This window comes from Talpa occidentalis, unplaced genomic scaffold, assembly GCF_014898055.3.
Source record: "Talpa occidentalis isolate TD23 unplaced genomic scaffold, MPIMG_talOcc4v2.1 talOcc4.9, whole genome shotgun sequence".
NCBI lineage: Eukaryota > Metazoa > Chordata > Mammalia > Eulipotyphla > Talpidae > Talpa > Talpa occidentalis.
The window spans coordinates 77,163,058-77,178,914 of record NW_023605305.1 but is presented as its reverse complement, the minus strand read 5'-3'; the positions used below and the strand labels follow the sequence as shown (position 1 = coordinate 77,178,914).

Below are 15,857 nucleotides of genomic sequence, written 5' to 3'. Positions count from 1 at the left end.
TCCTGACTTGCCCGCTGTTCCCCTCAGCAGTGTATTTCAGTAGATCTGCCTGTTCCGCATCCCACTCTGTCTCTGGTGAGTCCTCTTGCCCTCTGCATCTCTGGCCTACACCCCAGTTCTTCTATGCATAGATAAATAAAATAAATCTTTAAAGACTAAATAAATAAAATGTCCTCAGCCCATTTAAAGCCGCACTCCCTGAAGCCACATCTCTGCAGGGCTTCCTGCTGGACATCTGTCCAGACAGGACACACATGGGAGTTCATGCACTGAAGGGGACACTTTCTTCTGCACCCCACAGCACCCTATACCTGCCTCCCCCAGGAGACATTCCAGCTTGCACTCCAGCTGTTGATACACTTCTGCCCCACTTCTCTGGGTGGTCCTGCCCCTTCCTGTGCCCAGTCCCACTCTGTGTTCCCCTTCCTTACCTCTTCAAGACCCAGCTTTCCCTGAGGCGAACAGTGTCGGGCCCATGGTTACTGGGTTATTGGACAGTGGCAGTGCCAAGGCCATGGGAAGAGGGGGAATAGAGAGGGGTTAGAAAGGGGACCAGATTGGGGGCGGGGGGCGTGAAACAAGCAAAATGGAAGATGGAAGAACAGGCTGTGAGGGACAGATCCCTCTGGGCACGGACTGCCCTAGCCCACCATCCCTACCTCGGGACCTCTCAGAAGGCTTTTCCCCGTTCACCTCTGTCCCCACTGATCCTCAGAGCTCTTGACTGCCAGGTTCCTGAGGCATTTTCCAAGAGGTACTACATAACAGAGCAAATATTTGTGGTCCTAAAGTTTTTCCTCGCTCCCTTCCCTATATACTAAATGCTCCCCCAATGTTAGCACACTTATCCGCCCAGGAAGGTTGGGTCATATAAAGAGAAACAGACACCAGTGCTTTCTGCAGCTTGTGCCCCCAGGCGTGGCAGCAGGACCCTCACATCTGTCACTTCATCTGATCTCCATAATGGTCCATGACGAAAGTATATTCTTACCCCATCTTTCAGATGAAAATACAGAGACTTGGACAGGGTAAATTCCTCTCCCAGTGACCCCAGTGGGGACTCAATCTCCTAGATCATATCTGTACCCATCTGGCACCCCTACAGTGACTAGCTGAATGCCTAACAGAAACTCAAAATAACCTGAAGAAATGTTTGGAGAAGTGGAAAGTGAGTCACGATCTGGACATATCTGGACATCTACTGCCTGGAGGGACAGGCCAGGGCAGGCTTCAGCCAGCCCTGGAGAACTTCATCTCCTGAGTCTATTCCCCAACCTCCCTCGGTGACTTCTAGGACCTTCCCACATCCCTGAGCTCTCTCCTCCTTCCCACCCTTGGGCTCTGGTTCTGTCAGGAGTTGCTCCTTCCCTGTCCTTCTCTGTCACACTCTCTCCACTTGTCCACCACAAATTCAGCACTTTTTGCCAAGGCCTTTCCTTTATACCCGAGACAGCGGGGCAGCGAGGTGTGGGAGGAACAGCTAAAGGGGGACCCAAGGTACTCTCTGAGTTCTGAGTATCATCCTTATAAGCCTCGGTTTCCTCACCTAGTCAGCAGGAGTGTAAATCCTGCCTTTGGCACCTTACAATGTGAAGGAATCTGTGTAAAATGCACAGCTGAAAACACTGGAAGATCGTAAAATTTTCTACAAATGTAAAGGATTCCAATCTGGTTGTAACATGGGCCTTAAACTATAACCTTGAAAGACATTTACCATGAAACATTGCAGAACTGTGGGGTAAGAATCAAGAAGCTTGCTCCTGGAATTTTTTTCTGGGGGTGATTTTTTTTCCCTTTGTGTTCCACTAAGTTTCTGCACTGATCATGTATTCCTTCTGTAATTGGTGGGGGGGAGTTAAATAAAAGTAGTGCTTCTGCAATAAAGATACCTAAACTTCTGCTTTTATACCATGGTGAACAAAAGCTCTAACCAGGGCAGAGAAAGAGGTTTATAGGCTGCACTGAGAGTGAATGTCCTGCCCATCCTCACCCAGGTTTTCCAACCTAGAGGCCTGAAGTTGGGGGCCTCTAGGAGAGAGGGTACTTTTCTCTAGTCAAAATCACAGGGAAGGAATTCCTGGCCCTACATCACTCCACTCTTCTTCCCTGCCTAAAGCATGCCATCTAGAGGAAGCCCTTCCTAGGAAGCTTGAGGTTTCTGGTGACATCCCAAAGTGACAAGTATTTTGAGCTTCCTACTCTCTTGAATTCCAGTCCCCACCCCCAGCTGTCCCCTGGACATCTCCTCCAGCAAGTCCACTGGCCCCTCCAATGCAACATGTCTGTGCTGGCTCTATTTAGTGCCTCCCTGCTCCCAAGCTAACAGACTTCAGTTTCCTTGCTCAGCAGAACAGATTCCCTTTGAGGGAGTGCGCCCCGACCCAGTCTCAGCCCCGGTCCCAATAGTTGCACTTCTTTCCCAACCAGGTAGAGCCAGGGACACTAAACCAGTTCTATCCCCTGAGGGTAAGTTGGCTGGGAAGCCACTAGAAAAGATCTTATCAGATAAAAGGAGAGCAGAAGGGGGCCTCCCTGGTGGCATAGAGGTTAAAGACACAGTGCTGTGGAGCTACCAACAAACAAAGCAGCAGGAATTACATCCCCCACCCCCCAACCCCTGCCAGGGAGCTACCCACATGGCACAGCAGACCTCTTCTGTCTCGCCTGCTGCTCCCCTCAGCAGTGTATTTCAGTCATTCTGCCTGTTCTGCTCCCCACTCTGTCTATGGTGAATCCTCATTCATATACTCTGCACCTCTGGCCTACACCCCAGTTCTTGTATGTATAAATAAATCAATCTTAAAAAAAAGGGGGGCCTCCCTTGGTGGCACAGGTGGTTGAACCAAACGCTGTGAAGCTATCTGCACCTCCACAATGCAGGTTTGATCCTGGCAGGCTGGCGAGAATCCCACATGGCGCAGCAGACCTCTCCTGCCTCGCCTGCTGCTCCCCTCAGCAGTGTATTTCAGTCACTCTGCCTGTTCTGTTCCCCACTCTGTCTCTGGTGAATCCTCTTACCCTCCCGAGCATCTGGCCTGTACCCCGGTTCTTGTATGCATGAAAAAATAAATTAAAAAAAAAAGGGGGGCCTCCCTGGTGGCGCAGCGGTTGAATGCTGGGCTGCAAAGCTGCCCTCAGCCCCTCTGCAGCACCGGTTTGATCCCCGGCCGCCAGGCGAGGGTCCCACATGGCACGCAGACCTCTCCTGCCGCCTGCTGCTCCCCTAAGCAGTGTACTTCGGTCCTTCTGCCTGCTCTGCTCTCCCCTCTGGCTCTGGTGAATTCTCTCACCCTCCTGTGCTTCTGACTGTACCCAGTGCTTGTATAAATCAATCAATCAATCAATCTTTTAAAAAAGGGAAAAAAAAAAAAAAAGGAGGGCCTCCCTGGTGGCACAAGGGATTACCGCAGCCACTGCAGCAGGAGTTTGATCCCCAGCCAGGGAGCTACCCACATGGCGCTACAGACCTTTCCTGTCTTGCCCACTGCTCCCCTCAGCAGTGAATTTCAGTCAGTCTGCCTGTTTTGTTCCCCACAATGTCTCTGGTGAATCCTCTCACCCTCCACAACTCTGGCCTGTACCCCAGTTTTTGTATTATAAATAAATAAATCTTTAAAAAAAAATGGACAGCAGTAGGAGACCTGATGCACGCCCCCTGCCCCCCCCCCTTTCCCCAGACTCCTGAGCTTGATTCCGTGGCTCAGGACCATCAGTAACCAGGATCCTGAGGCTAGCAGAGGAGAAAGGCAGAGAACATTGAGTTGGGTCTTGAATGAGATTCTAAAGCTGCTGTACTTTGTTATGGAAAAAATAGAAAGCCTCTTGTTAAAACTACTGGTAGGTGGGTATTCTGTTATTTGCAGCCCAAAGTATTCCTAGCAGATACAGCACCCCAAACTGCTCTCTTCGTTCTCCTAGTTCCCTCTAGTGCTCCTCTCTACTTCCTACCTGTAAGGGCACTTCTGCCCAGCAGGCCTTCCCGGCCTCATGTCCATGACTCAGCTCTCACCAAACTCTGGTTTCTCCTCTGTGGTCCACCATCTGCCTTTCCCCAGGTTCAGGGCCCCCTCACTTCCACAGGAACTCTAGCAACTCAGAGCTCACCTGACCCCTACCTCTGAGCTCCCTCTTCTGCCCACATTCTATTACCCACAGTGACCTTTCCAAAATACATATCTGATTGTGCTTCTTCTTAAGTATCTGTGGGCTACAGAATAATGTTCCAAATCCTGAGCTTGTTGGTCAAGGCCCTTGCAACAAGGTGGCCCCCAAACCACCTCTGATCTCATCTCCTGCCACTCCCAGAGACACAGTCTGTACTTTGAGCTACACCAGAGTATCACTGAACAAACTCTGACCCCTCTACCTGTGTTCTTTGTTCCCTTGTCCCTGAATGTGATCGCTTACTTAGCCAGAAAAAATCTCATTTCAAATATTCCCTCCTCTGTGGTGTCCTCTTCACCTTGAATAAACATTCCTTTCTCTTTGAGCTGGCAGTCTGTTGTCCCACTTATACCTCTATTATAATGCTTATCTTATATTTTAATTATATATTTGTCAGTAGGCTAGATTCCTTTAGGGCAAGGATATATTTTGGAGTCCCCAGCGTCTCCCAGCACAGTGTATGACGTGAGTGATTAGTCAATTTTTGGTGAAAGAGGCAGCAGTTCAAAACACCTTCTGGTGTTTTCCATGTGGAAACTGCAGACCCATCCCCTTCGAATAGCCCCTCTCAATCCCCTGAACCCCCTCTTAACTTCAGTGGACTGGGGCTGAAGTGGTGTGGATAGTGGATAGTGCCTTGCCCCCTGGAGTCCGGCCCCCTCTTGAGGATGGGGAGATCCAGTGGGGGTGGTCACCTTGGCCCTCAGTAAGAGAACTGTACTAGTGGCTGCAAGAATTTGACTTTTGGGGCAATATCAAAAGCATTTTCTTACATCTGTGAAATTTTTCCAAAATCCAGAAAAGCTAATACCCAGATTTCCTCTCAAACAAGCTCCATGAGAGCAGGGCCCTTGCCTACTGTCCTCAATTGTCCCAACCCTCCATTGTCTGGCCCTGAGCCAGAGTGGGTGCCCCATATACTCTTGTTGAACGAATGCCAGTCTCAGGGCTCTTAGTAGGTTCTAAGAACCAATCAACTCCACTGCCCAACAACAGAGGAGTACTTAGGCATGTGGACGTGTTTATTTCTTACCATGCCTCATTACAAGGGTAACTCTGAGGCACTCAGTGAAGCCCTATATTGCAGTTAAAAACATGTTTAGGGCCTCCCCGGTGGCGCAGCGGTAGAGCGCTGGGTTCCGAAGCTGCCCGCGGCCTCTGCAGCGCCGGTTCGATCCCCGGCTGCTCCCCGGCCACCGGAGGAGGGTCCCACATGGCGCGCAGACCTCTCCTGCCGCCCGCTGCTCCCCTCAGCAGTGTCCTTCGGTCCTTCTGCCTGCTCTGCTCCCTGCTCTGGCTCTGGTGAATTCTCTCACCCTCCCGCACTTCTGACTGTACCCAGTGCATGTATAAACAAAACAAACAAACAAGCAAACAAACAAATAAAGAAAAACATGCCTCTATAAAAAAAAAAAAAATAAAAAATAAAAACATGTTTACAAAGAGTTTATCACATGAAAGTGCCTTCTGTCCTAAAATAAAAGGGGAAAGAAGAAGTATGCGATAGAAATGAGTAATTTATCACACTATCTAAAAGCAAGCAAACAAACCTCACCAGCAAAAGGCAGTCAGGGTAGGGAAGAAAATGTGAACAGACTGTTGTTTCCCTCTAAGTTTTAGTCTCCTCTCTTTTCCAACTTTTGAAAATACATACAATATTACTAATAAAGTAAGAAACACACACTTTCTTTTTCAAAATGACATTGAGGGAGTGGAGCAGAGAGACTGTTTGAGGCTCAAAATCTGGGCCCCAAGCCCCACCCCAGTGCCCAGAGATGCCCTCAGGGTTTGTGGCCAAATTAGAAGGCGCCCCAGGACCTGTGGCTCTGGCCTTCCCCGCCCCAAACCACAGGGCACAGGCAGGGCAAGGGAGTACCATCAAGTAGTTCTGCCTGTTCCAGAAATGACACCTCCAGGGGGGCAGTGTCCCCAGGGAGAGACAGCACCTCCCTTAAGAGACGGGGCTTCCCCCAAGGCACGGAGGATTAATCCTGTCCCTCAGGAATTCCCAGAAAGGACTCAGGAGGGGAATTTCCCAGACAGGCAGACAGACAGACACCTCACCACAGCTCCTGCCGCTAAGCACAGATGTTTGCCTGGGGGTGGCGGCAACGCTGGGGCCAATGCAGACGCGCACCCCTGTGGTGAGAAGTTGCCCAAAGCAAGAACCACAACGAGACCCGTCTGGACAGGCTGGGGGCTGGAAGGAGGGGGCACCGTGGGAGCTGAGATGATCTGCAGGTCGAGACACCAAGTCCAAGTCCCTGCTGTGGTCTCTTGTCTAGACCCCACAGTGCCTGCAACTCTGCTCTCGAACCAGCAGGCGTCGCAGCGTCTCTCTGGGCGTCAGGGCAGAGCGAGCCAGTGGGGTGGGTCCACAGACTGGGCTACAGGGCCCTAGGCAAGTCTGTCAGATGAGTGGGGGGTTTTCTATTTCTGAGGACATCCTACGGGCTGGGATTTCACCTCAGTCTCTCCCTTACACTTGGCTGCTACCACACGAACGAACCCCCTCTGAACGCACAAATAGAAGGAGAGAAGAGTGATGAGATCAAAGCCCTAAGAGAGAATGTAGGGGACAGGGCCAAACTGGGCAAGGAGGGCTCCGCGTGGTATTCGGGCCCAGAAATTACCCCCACCTTTTCTCCACCCGGTTTACTCCATACCTAGACACCGGTAGGGCGGGAACGGACGTGGCCCAGCCAGGCTGGGCCGAGCGAGCCCAAACCTGCCCAGCCCGAGCAAGCGGCGCAGCCCAGGGACCCTAGACGTACCCACCCAGCAGACCCTGGTGGTCAGAGAAACGGTGGAACGTGCCCCAAACCGTTTCCTTCGGGGGCAATTCTGCACCAACCCCTCTGCAGAGCTACTATCTCCTCCTCTCTAACCCCTCTCCTGGCTTCTCATCTGGGCATTATGTCCCGCAGAAGTTAAGCACCTATTTATTGATCATTTACCATGCGTGCGAGGTGCTGTGTCAGGCGCTGACAACACAGCTATGAACAAAACAATATTCTCTACCCTCATGGAGCTTCCATATTGCAGGACAATGGAAGCAGGGAAGGGGTCACCTCGCCAAGGACACGTAGGAAGCCGACACCCAGGGTCCACCCAGTGAGCAAAATGCTCGTGAGGCGCTACCTTGGGACCGGTCAGCAGAAGACTTTGGCCCTGGCCGGAGTGGCCGGCTGCACGTCAACCCAACGCCGGGCTGGGCACGTTGCCTGGGTCAGGTGCGAGGGAAAGGTGGGAGGGGGAGGCCGTGCGCAAAGCCTGGCCCCCTACAGGCCACCGGGTTACCGGACTTGGCACCCACAGGGCGCTCAGTAAATATTTATGGTACTCGCTGCCAGCCAGGGGGCCGGCCGGGGCCCTCCCTCGTCCCAGTCTCCTCCCCGGCGGGGTCAGCGCCGGAGTAGCCGCGGCGTCCCGGCCCCACGTAATTACAGAGGCTGTCGCCAGGCCTGGCCATAAAAGAGGAGGATGAAACGGCCTGAGAACCCGGGAAGCTGGGCCCGAGCTGGCCGGGGAGGGGGGCCTGGGGTTGCAGCTCCCCGCGATGCACAGTCGCGAGGAAGGGCTGGCCAGGGGTGCGCGGACGCTCGCAACACCAGCCGGGGGCGCGCCGGCAGTAGTCAACCACCCACGCGCAGACACACACACACACACACACACACACACACACACACACACACGGGCCTAATCGAACACCTGGCCGCCCTCGCCACCCCAAGAGCTGGGAGGCAGACACCCACCCGCCAACCCCTCTCTAGACAGTAGCAGATCCCGGCGGGAAGGGAGCGCTGAGAGGCGAATTCCACCGGGTTTGTTTACATGGCACGACGGAGGGGGCCGAGCTGGGTACTGGGGCCTGATTGACTGGGAGATCCTGCCCAGACTGGGCTAGACCCAGCCGCTCGGCCCTGGGGCGCCGCACAGACACCCCGCCCCCACCCAACCCCACCAACATCTCTCGCCTGTAAGCGACCCCCCTCCTCTTCACACGCGGTTCACAAACATTAGCATGCGTATGTCAAAGTTTCACACGCTTCCCCACATGCGGCTGTGCTACTCCTCACAAATGCTTTCACACTTGCGCGCCATCACACGTATTTACACATGCCAGATGCTCATGTGTGGTTAGAGTTTGTCACCCGTCATGCCCAGATTCTCACAGTCCATATTCAAGGCCCGTGCGCTCGGTGCACACGTGTGTTGTCGCACACACCGGTCGTGAAGGCCTTTTGGCGCGCCTAAAAGCCAGAGCAGACCCCCTGCGGACAGAGGCTCCCGAGTGGCACAGACACTGATGCACCGAGATGCCTTGAGCCCTACCCACACATGTTGCACACTTGATCACACACAAGGTCGCACTTTATTCCCGGCATCTAGACGCTGACACAATCTCCCGAACAAAGACAACATTGACAAGCCCAACAAAAACAAACAGCCGCGTGTGTGGGGAGGGGCAGCGGAGGGCAGAGTGGGGGGGGGGTTGGAGCAGGAGTGTGGGAACGCGGGCACCTGAGCCTGAGTGTGCAAGGCTCCAGAAAGGTGCGGGGCATATCATCAAGCTCGCGCCCGCAGGATACGCGCGTAGATCGGTGGGTACGAGTTGGTTCTCTTCTGGCGCACGCGACTGTGCCGGGGACGCAGACCCGCCACCCCGTTCAGGCCCACGAAGCTGCACGCAAACCCGCGAGTGAGAACACACAGCGCAGAGCGGATTTGTCCGGGTATAGGCGGGCGCTTGGCCCCGCTCCCCGCTCCCGGCTCCTACCCTTCCCTCCTCCACCGCCCCAGCCCCCCAGCCCCCGGGCAGCCGCGAGCGGGGCGGGCGGGGCAGGGGCGGGGCGGGGTGGCGGGCGGCGCCGGCCCAAAAGGCGGAGTCGCCAGGAGCAGGGGCCAGAGCTCGGCGCGCGCGGTGCTGTCGGCGCCGCGGAGAGAGCCAGCGGGAACCCAGACCCCGAGGCGCCCCCTGTCTCCGCTCGGCCTGGCCAGGCCCCGCGCTATGGAGCTCATTTGGGCCCCTCTCTTGGGTCTGTGCTGCAGTCTGGCCGCTGCTGACCGCCACACCGTCTTCTGGAACAGTTCAAACCCCAAGTAAGCCCCAAGTCTCCCGCGGGCTGCCGGGCGCCTGGTTGGCACTGCACCCCCCCCCTCAGGTTTAACCGTTCTGGCCAGCCCGCGACCTGAGTTTTGGGGAGGTGACCAGAGGCGGGAGGGCTTTCGTAGAGGACTTCCCCCACCCAGCTGGGGGTACCCCACCGGCGTCTACTTGGGTAGGCATGATTTCTGATTTTCCTGCTTCCCTCTCTGCCTGCCACCCCTGTTATTCCCAAGGGAGGGACCCGTGTGAGGACCACCCTGGCTGGCTGCAGGGAGGGTGTTTTAGGCCCTTCCACCGGGAGGGCTTTTCCTTGTCTGTCACTTGGGCATTTGCCCACACTGACAAATACCTGATGTGACCCCAGGAGTAAGCTGAAGGCTCTCTGTGATCCTGGGAGGACTCCCCAGGAGGGGCCTGAGTTGCTGGCAGGAAGCTTCTGTTCTGTATTTAAGGTGACCCTGGAAAGTCCCCACAGGTGGCCTTTGAGTGAGGCAAATGCTCTTGTGGGTAGGCTCAGGGAGTCAGCTGTTTATGAGGGTCAAGTGGCAAAACTGAAGAGTTGGGGGAAGGGCCCGGGTGGGAAAGGGTCGGAGGAATAGAAGGGGTTAAAAAGGTTACCCAGGACTCTGGGCAGGAAGGAGTTAATTTCTCCTGGGCAGGTTTAGGGCGGTGAGGCAAATGGTATTGGAAGGAAGAAGCTCCATCGGGACCCTTTGTTCTTGCCCTTGAGTTTTCTGAAGTTATGGGAACTATATTTGCGGGAAAACAGGAGAAGGGGGGCAGGGGGAGAGAGGAGGGCTGGGCAGCATGGGGTCAGGAAACACTTCACTTAGCTGGGTCACCCCCAGCCTGAGCACGCCTGACCCCCCAGCCCCCTTAGAGAAATTTATGGTGCCAACTTCCTCTGACCCTGGGGCAGCATTGCCTGGTGGGGGGTCTGTGGTCTGTGGCATGGGGGGGGGGGCAGGGAGCTGCCAGCTGCCAACCCCAGAGGGCATTGCCCTCTTGCCCATCTGCCACCAGGCCGTCCCGTCGGCCCTCCCCCACCCTGCTCCTTGCTCCCTGGTCTTTGCTTCCTTGACCCAATCTTGTGTTAGTGGGAGAGAGCAAAGTCCCTGTTTATGCCCGTGCCAGGTGTTGGCTAAAGGAGGAGGAGGGGACAGGAAGCCATGAGTAGGGAGGGGGGCACCCCGGCCTTTTCCGTTCCCAAGCTCCCAGGTTTCCTCTCTTTCAGGAAGGAGCCTCTTCCTTGCCCCCCCTCTTTGCCTTCCCTGACGCTGCTGCCCCCCTCTCCCAGATGGAGAGCAAGAGTCAGAGGAGCACTAAGTGGAACAGATTGTACCACTAGGAGGGGGAGGGATCGGTGTTCCCACCCCGCACAGCTTCTGCCCTTTTGCTTGCCACACGCACCATTCCCAGGACCCAAGGGAAGCCAGCCTGAGTGGAGTCCACAGGCAGCCAAACCGGGCCCAGCTTGGGGGCAAAGATGAGGTGGCAGTGAGCTGGGCGGGTGTGAGGCTGGCACAAGTGACTCAGGGCAGTGGGCATCGGCTCTGGGATCTCCAGGCCCCAGGCAGGGGGCAGAGTGGCGAGGGGGTAGTGAAGAGGGTGGTGCAACTGTGAACAGGGTATTGACCTGCTGGAGGGGCAGGTACCCCACCCATTCAGACCTGCCAGCTCCCTTTGCATGGAGGACAGTGCCCAGGGCAAGTGGGCACCATGCCATCCCGGGGGTCCAGGGGGCTGTCCACATTTGACAAGGTAAATTTTCACAGGTTCTCATGAGTGCTGGGGCGGGTAGTAGAGGTGGAGGAGGAATGAGTCAGTGCCCGTCACGGGAATGGGGGAAAGACGCCAGGCCCTGAGCTGAAATACCTGTTCTGAAATGGCTTCTATGTTTATCTCTCCAGAGAGGAATTTTAAAAGCCTCTCTCTGCCTCTCTCTCTCTCTCTCTCTCTCTCTCTCCTCTCTCTCTCACCCTCTTGGTCTTTTCCCCAGGGTGGGGGAGGGGTGCTAGGAAGCCAAGCTTGAGCACCAGCGAGCTCCTGCAAGGCCAGCCTTTTTAAGGGTCACCCTCACTGGGCAGTGGGTGCTCACTGCACAGACCTCCTGGCCTAACTCCTGCCCCTCCTCCTCCACCCATGCCTAGGGCTTTGGTTTGATGCAAGTTGGCAGCCAACTTGCTGAGTCTCTAGCTGGCAGTGCTTAGGGGAATTCGGAGAAGCTGACCAGCTTGGAGAGGGAGGTGGGGAGTCACTTTCCCCCCTGCTAGAACCCCACCCAGGCTGGAGCCAGGTGTCTGGAGCTGGGGGGAGGGGTGGTGGGCAGTCGGGCTGGAGCCAGTGGAGACTGAGGGGGTGGGGGGCAGGCTGGGAGAGGGGAGCTGGCTCCACCTGGGAGGAGGGGAGAGGCAGTCTCAGGGCTGAGAACTCCAGCATTCCTGTAGCCCACTCTTGGGAGGTGACTGTGGCTTTGGGAGATGAAGGAGCAGGGATAGTGGAGAAAGAAGTAGACAAGGAGACCTGAGCAGCTAGAAAATTTGAGGTGACTGAATGACTTGATGGAAGCGTTTTAACTTAAGGAATCCAGGCATTATCTGTGGACCCGGGTATCCTGGGTGTTTGGGGGGAAAGTGCAGCCGAGAAAAGTGAGGTTTCTTCCCCTGAAGAAAGGAGAAGAAAAGGCAAAGAATGAGAGAAGGGAACACATTCCCATGTAGGGGGCTCAGTGCCAGCATGGGAAAGAGAAAGGGCTACTTGGATCCTGATTATAGATTTGGCCAGTGGGTCTCAGACTGATATAGCAGCATTTAAAGGAGCAAGGGGTAGGATAGATTTGGGGGAATGTCCACGGGTGGAAGAGAATGGTGAGTGAGATGTGGAAATATCTAGAAGCCCATCCTTGAGTAAATACCAGAAGGGTTAGGGGAAGTACTGTGGCACCTGAAAGATGCTAAGTTGGTGCTACTTAGAAGATTAATGGGAGACAATGATGGGGCTAGGAGTGTTTGGAGATGGTGGAAAGATATTTAAGAAATCAAGGTCAGTAAATATTGGGAGTTGAGATTTTTGAAAAATCCTTAGCGGGTGGGGATCTGGTGTGAAATGTGAGGGGTCGTGTAAACATTCGGAGGCTTAAGACTCTGGCTGAGTGACCACCTACCTTCTCCCCCTTGCACGCCCAGGTTCCAGAATGAGGACTACACGGTACACGTGCGACTGAATGACTACCTGGACATCATCTGTCCACATTATGAGGATGACTCTGTGCCAGAAGCTGCCATGGAGCGGTACACACTCTACCTGGTGGAACGTGAGCAATACCAGCTGTGCCAACCCCAATCTAAGGACCAGGTCCGCTGGCAGTGCAACCAGCCCAATGCCAGGCATGGCCCGGAAAAGCTGTCTGAGAAGTTCCAGCGTTTCACCCCTTTTACCCTGGGCAAGGAGTTCAAAGAGGGACACAGCTACTACTACATGTGTGAGTGCCTGGGGGATGTGCTCGGGCACAATGCAGGGACTTTGGAACATGCTTAGCGAGGAGTCATTAGCAGCAGGTCCCTTCCCATCCCGATTCTGTATTCATTCATTCACACTAAAAACGTGGAGGGAGCTTCTGTCATGCACTGGGTGCCCTGCTTGGCACTGTAGGCACAGAACACCAGGGTCCCTGCCCTCCAGGAAACAAGAAAGAGGCACATAGGGTAACGGCCCATTCGAACAGCGTAACATGGAAAAATGACCCCAGAGCATAGGAGAAGCAGAGGAGGTCGCCAGGCGGGAGGGAGCACTTGCTCAGGCAGCGTGCTGTCTTCAGGGAATGCCATTGGAGGGACACTGGAAGTGGAGTTGATGAGCTGGGAGGGGTGGACAGGGTAGGTCCTGGGAGCCTAAGAAATGCTAAGGAGTTTGGACTCTTTCCTGAGGACAGCAGGGAGCTGCTGGCGTGTGTTAAGAGTTAGAAGATCAGCTTTGTGTAGAATTGGTCCAGGACTCACTCTGTCATTCGGGCCTGGGCTGGGCAGTATAAAAAGGCCAGGATAAGGGGATACTTTGTGAAGGCCTCACCCCCCTTTAGGGTTGGAGGAGTGAAACTTGGGGAGGGCGCAGTGTCTATGTGCTGTTTACCTCCAAAGGCAAGGGTTATCCTAAAGAATGGGAGCTTCCCCGCTCTGGCTCTGGTGAATTCTCTCACCCTCCCGCGCTTCTGACTGTACCCAGTGCATGTATAAACAAAACAAACAAACAAAATAAATAAATAAATAAAACATGCCTCTATAAAAAAAAAATAAATAAAGAATGGGAGCTTGCGCGGAACATTGGGCAGAAAGTAGGCAAAAACTAAGGAAGGTAAGAATCAAAGCTTAAAGGGGGCAGAGGGATTAAAATGAACAGAGACCAAGAAAGCAGGGCCAGGGCCATTTGCCTTTGTATTTTCTCCCAACAAAGGATCCTTCATTAATACCCTGTGGGTTTATCTTGCAGCCAAAGCCGTCCACCACCAGGAAGACCATTGCTTGCGGTTGAAGGTGACCGTCAGTGGTAAAATCAGTGAGTGTCAGGGCCTATGGCCCGCCTTCCTCCATTTCTGTGGGCCTGGCCTAGAGATCCTGGGTGGGAGGAAAGTCCCACTGCCCAGCCCAGCCGTCTGCTTTCAGGCGCCATACCTGATCTACCACCACCTTGTCTTTCAGCTCACAGTCCCCAGGCCCATATCAACTCACAGGAAAAGGGATTGCCAGCAGGTAGGTAGATGAGCAAATTGGGCTTGGGGCACAGAAGAAGGGCTGCTTGGGGAGGTTGGGTGCAAGCGGTGGCTCCTTTGCCAGGCAGGACCTGGGGAAACCTTGTTGGGCTGAGGGCGATTACCAGTGTTGGGGCCACTCACCCAAGGGACTTTTGCCCTCTCACTTTGCAGATGACCCGGCTGTGCAGGTCCTACATAGCATCGGTCACAGTGCTGCCCCCCGCCTCTTCCCACTTGCCTGGGCTGTGCTGCTCTTGCCATTGCTGCTGTTGCAGACCCCGTGAAGGTGTACGCCACATCTGGCGTAAGGATTGGAACTAGGCTGAGGAGGCAGGGGCAGGCACCCCTCACCTGTCCTGCGGCCCCTCCCAAAGCCTCAGTCCTGGGAACCATTCCCACAACATGCACAAGCTGCCACCTGGCAGCCTCAAAACGAGTCAGTATTAAGGGTTTCAACCAAAAGGTGGTTGGCAAGCCTGCAGTGTGAACCCCACATTCACCTCAGAGGGTCGAACAAAGAAGTGGGGACAGTGCTTTCCCCACTATTCCTGCCCTTAAGCCAAAGAAACAAGCTGTGTAGACGGTCTTTTAAAAAGGGCTCTGTGGGAGCCCAGCTGAAGAAAGGACCTGGGGTCCTGCTGATAGACACTGAGCTCAGCAGAGATGCCCTGCCCAGAGAGCCAGGAGGCCCAGATGAACTGACTGAAGGAAAAGCAAGAGGAGGTGTCCTGCTTGGAGGCGAGGACAGCATGCTTGGGCTGACCCAGCATCTCCCCCGAGACTTCGGTTTGTGGAGCTGCCACGGAGGGGTTTGCAGCCAGACACTGCAGCCTTCCAGAGCTGTGCCAGCAGGGGGGCTGTGCCAACCTGTTCTTAGAGTGCAGCTGTAAGGGCAGTGCCCATGTACACAGAGTCTGTGCCTGGAGTTAGCCTGAAGGGCAGTGCCCACTTGTACAGGATCTGTATATAAATTTGCTGTGCGTCTGAGCTGATTTCTACAACTGGAGTTTTTTTATACAATGTTCTTTGTCTCAAAATAAAGCAATGTGTGTGGTTTTTGGACATGCGTTATTTGCCCCTCCATCCTAATTTATGACCACCGAGTCCCTGCTGCGTGCTACACCGGTTGATGGGGGCGTTGATATTTTCCCCTCTCTCTGGAAAGTATATATCCCCCCCTCACCAGTCCCAAAGGGTGGAGTGTTTCCCTCCCACGGCTATGTGGGACAGGAGTGCTCCCCATGCAGCCTCAGCTTCTAGCCTGCATCCCACTTTGGGAGTTCTTCCTTTCCAACTTCTGCCCCACTCCCACCCTCTGGGCACTGGGCTTGGGCCTGCCATTCTGTTCAGGTACTCATGCTGCTGGGTGAGTCAGGGCTGGCTGGCCTGGAATGCCAGCTTAGGCATGGTGCCTGCCCCACTGCTCCACCAAGAGCTGTGTGGGAGGAGGGAAGGAAAGTTCCCTGCGGAAGGACTTGCTAGGGGATCAGGGATACCCCAGTTAGTGGTGCTGAAGGGGGAATGGACCTGACGAACTCTTGGTGGTTCTTGTCTATCCCTGCTGTCTGGTGGAGAGACTGGGATGAGGCCTCAGCAAACCGAGAGAATCTCCCAAGCCCTGGGCAACTGAGGTGGAGCTCTGGAGAGGAAACATGTTTTTTGTTTTAAAGATTTTTTTTTTTTATGCATATAAGAACTGGGGTGTAGACCACAGGGGCAGGGGCGGTGAGAAGATTGACCAGAGACAGAGCGGGGAACAGAACAGGCAGACTAAGACTGCTGAGGGGAGCAGCAGACGAGACAGGAGAGGACTGCTGCGCCATTGGCTGGCTCCCT

General features: G+C 54.7%; 1 protein-coding gene across 2 annotated transcripts; it reads left to right on the top strand.

Moving 5' to 3' along the window:
* The first annotated feature begins 9,032 nt into the window (after positions 1–9,032).
* Positions 9,033–15,101, top strand: EFNA1 (ephrin A1). 2 transcript variants are annotated; one of them, XM_037500218.1, is made up of 5 exons: positions 9,033–9,267; positions 12,460–12,755; positions 13,760–13,825; positions 13,969–14,019; positions 14,193–15,101. In XM_037500218.1, exons 1-5 carry the CDS (start codon positions 9,176–9,178, stop codon positions 14,303–14,305), a joined length of 618 nt encoding a protein of 205 aa, XP_037356115.1. In that variant the 5' UTR covers positions 9,033–9,175; the 3' UTR covers positions 14,306–15,101. The 2 variants fall into 2 exon arrangements, with proteins under 2 accessions (XP_037356115.1, XP_037356116.1); XM_037500219.2 differs by lacking the exon at positions 9,033–9,267 and adding an exon at positions 10,289–11,035.
* The last annotated feature ends 756 nt before the right edge of the window (positions 15,102–15,857 follow it).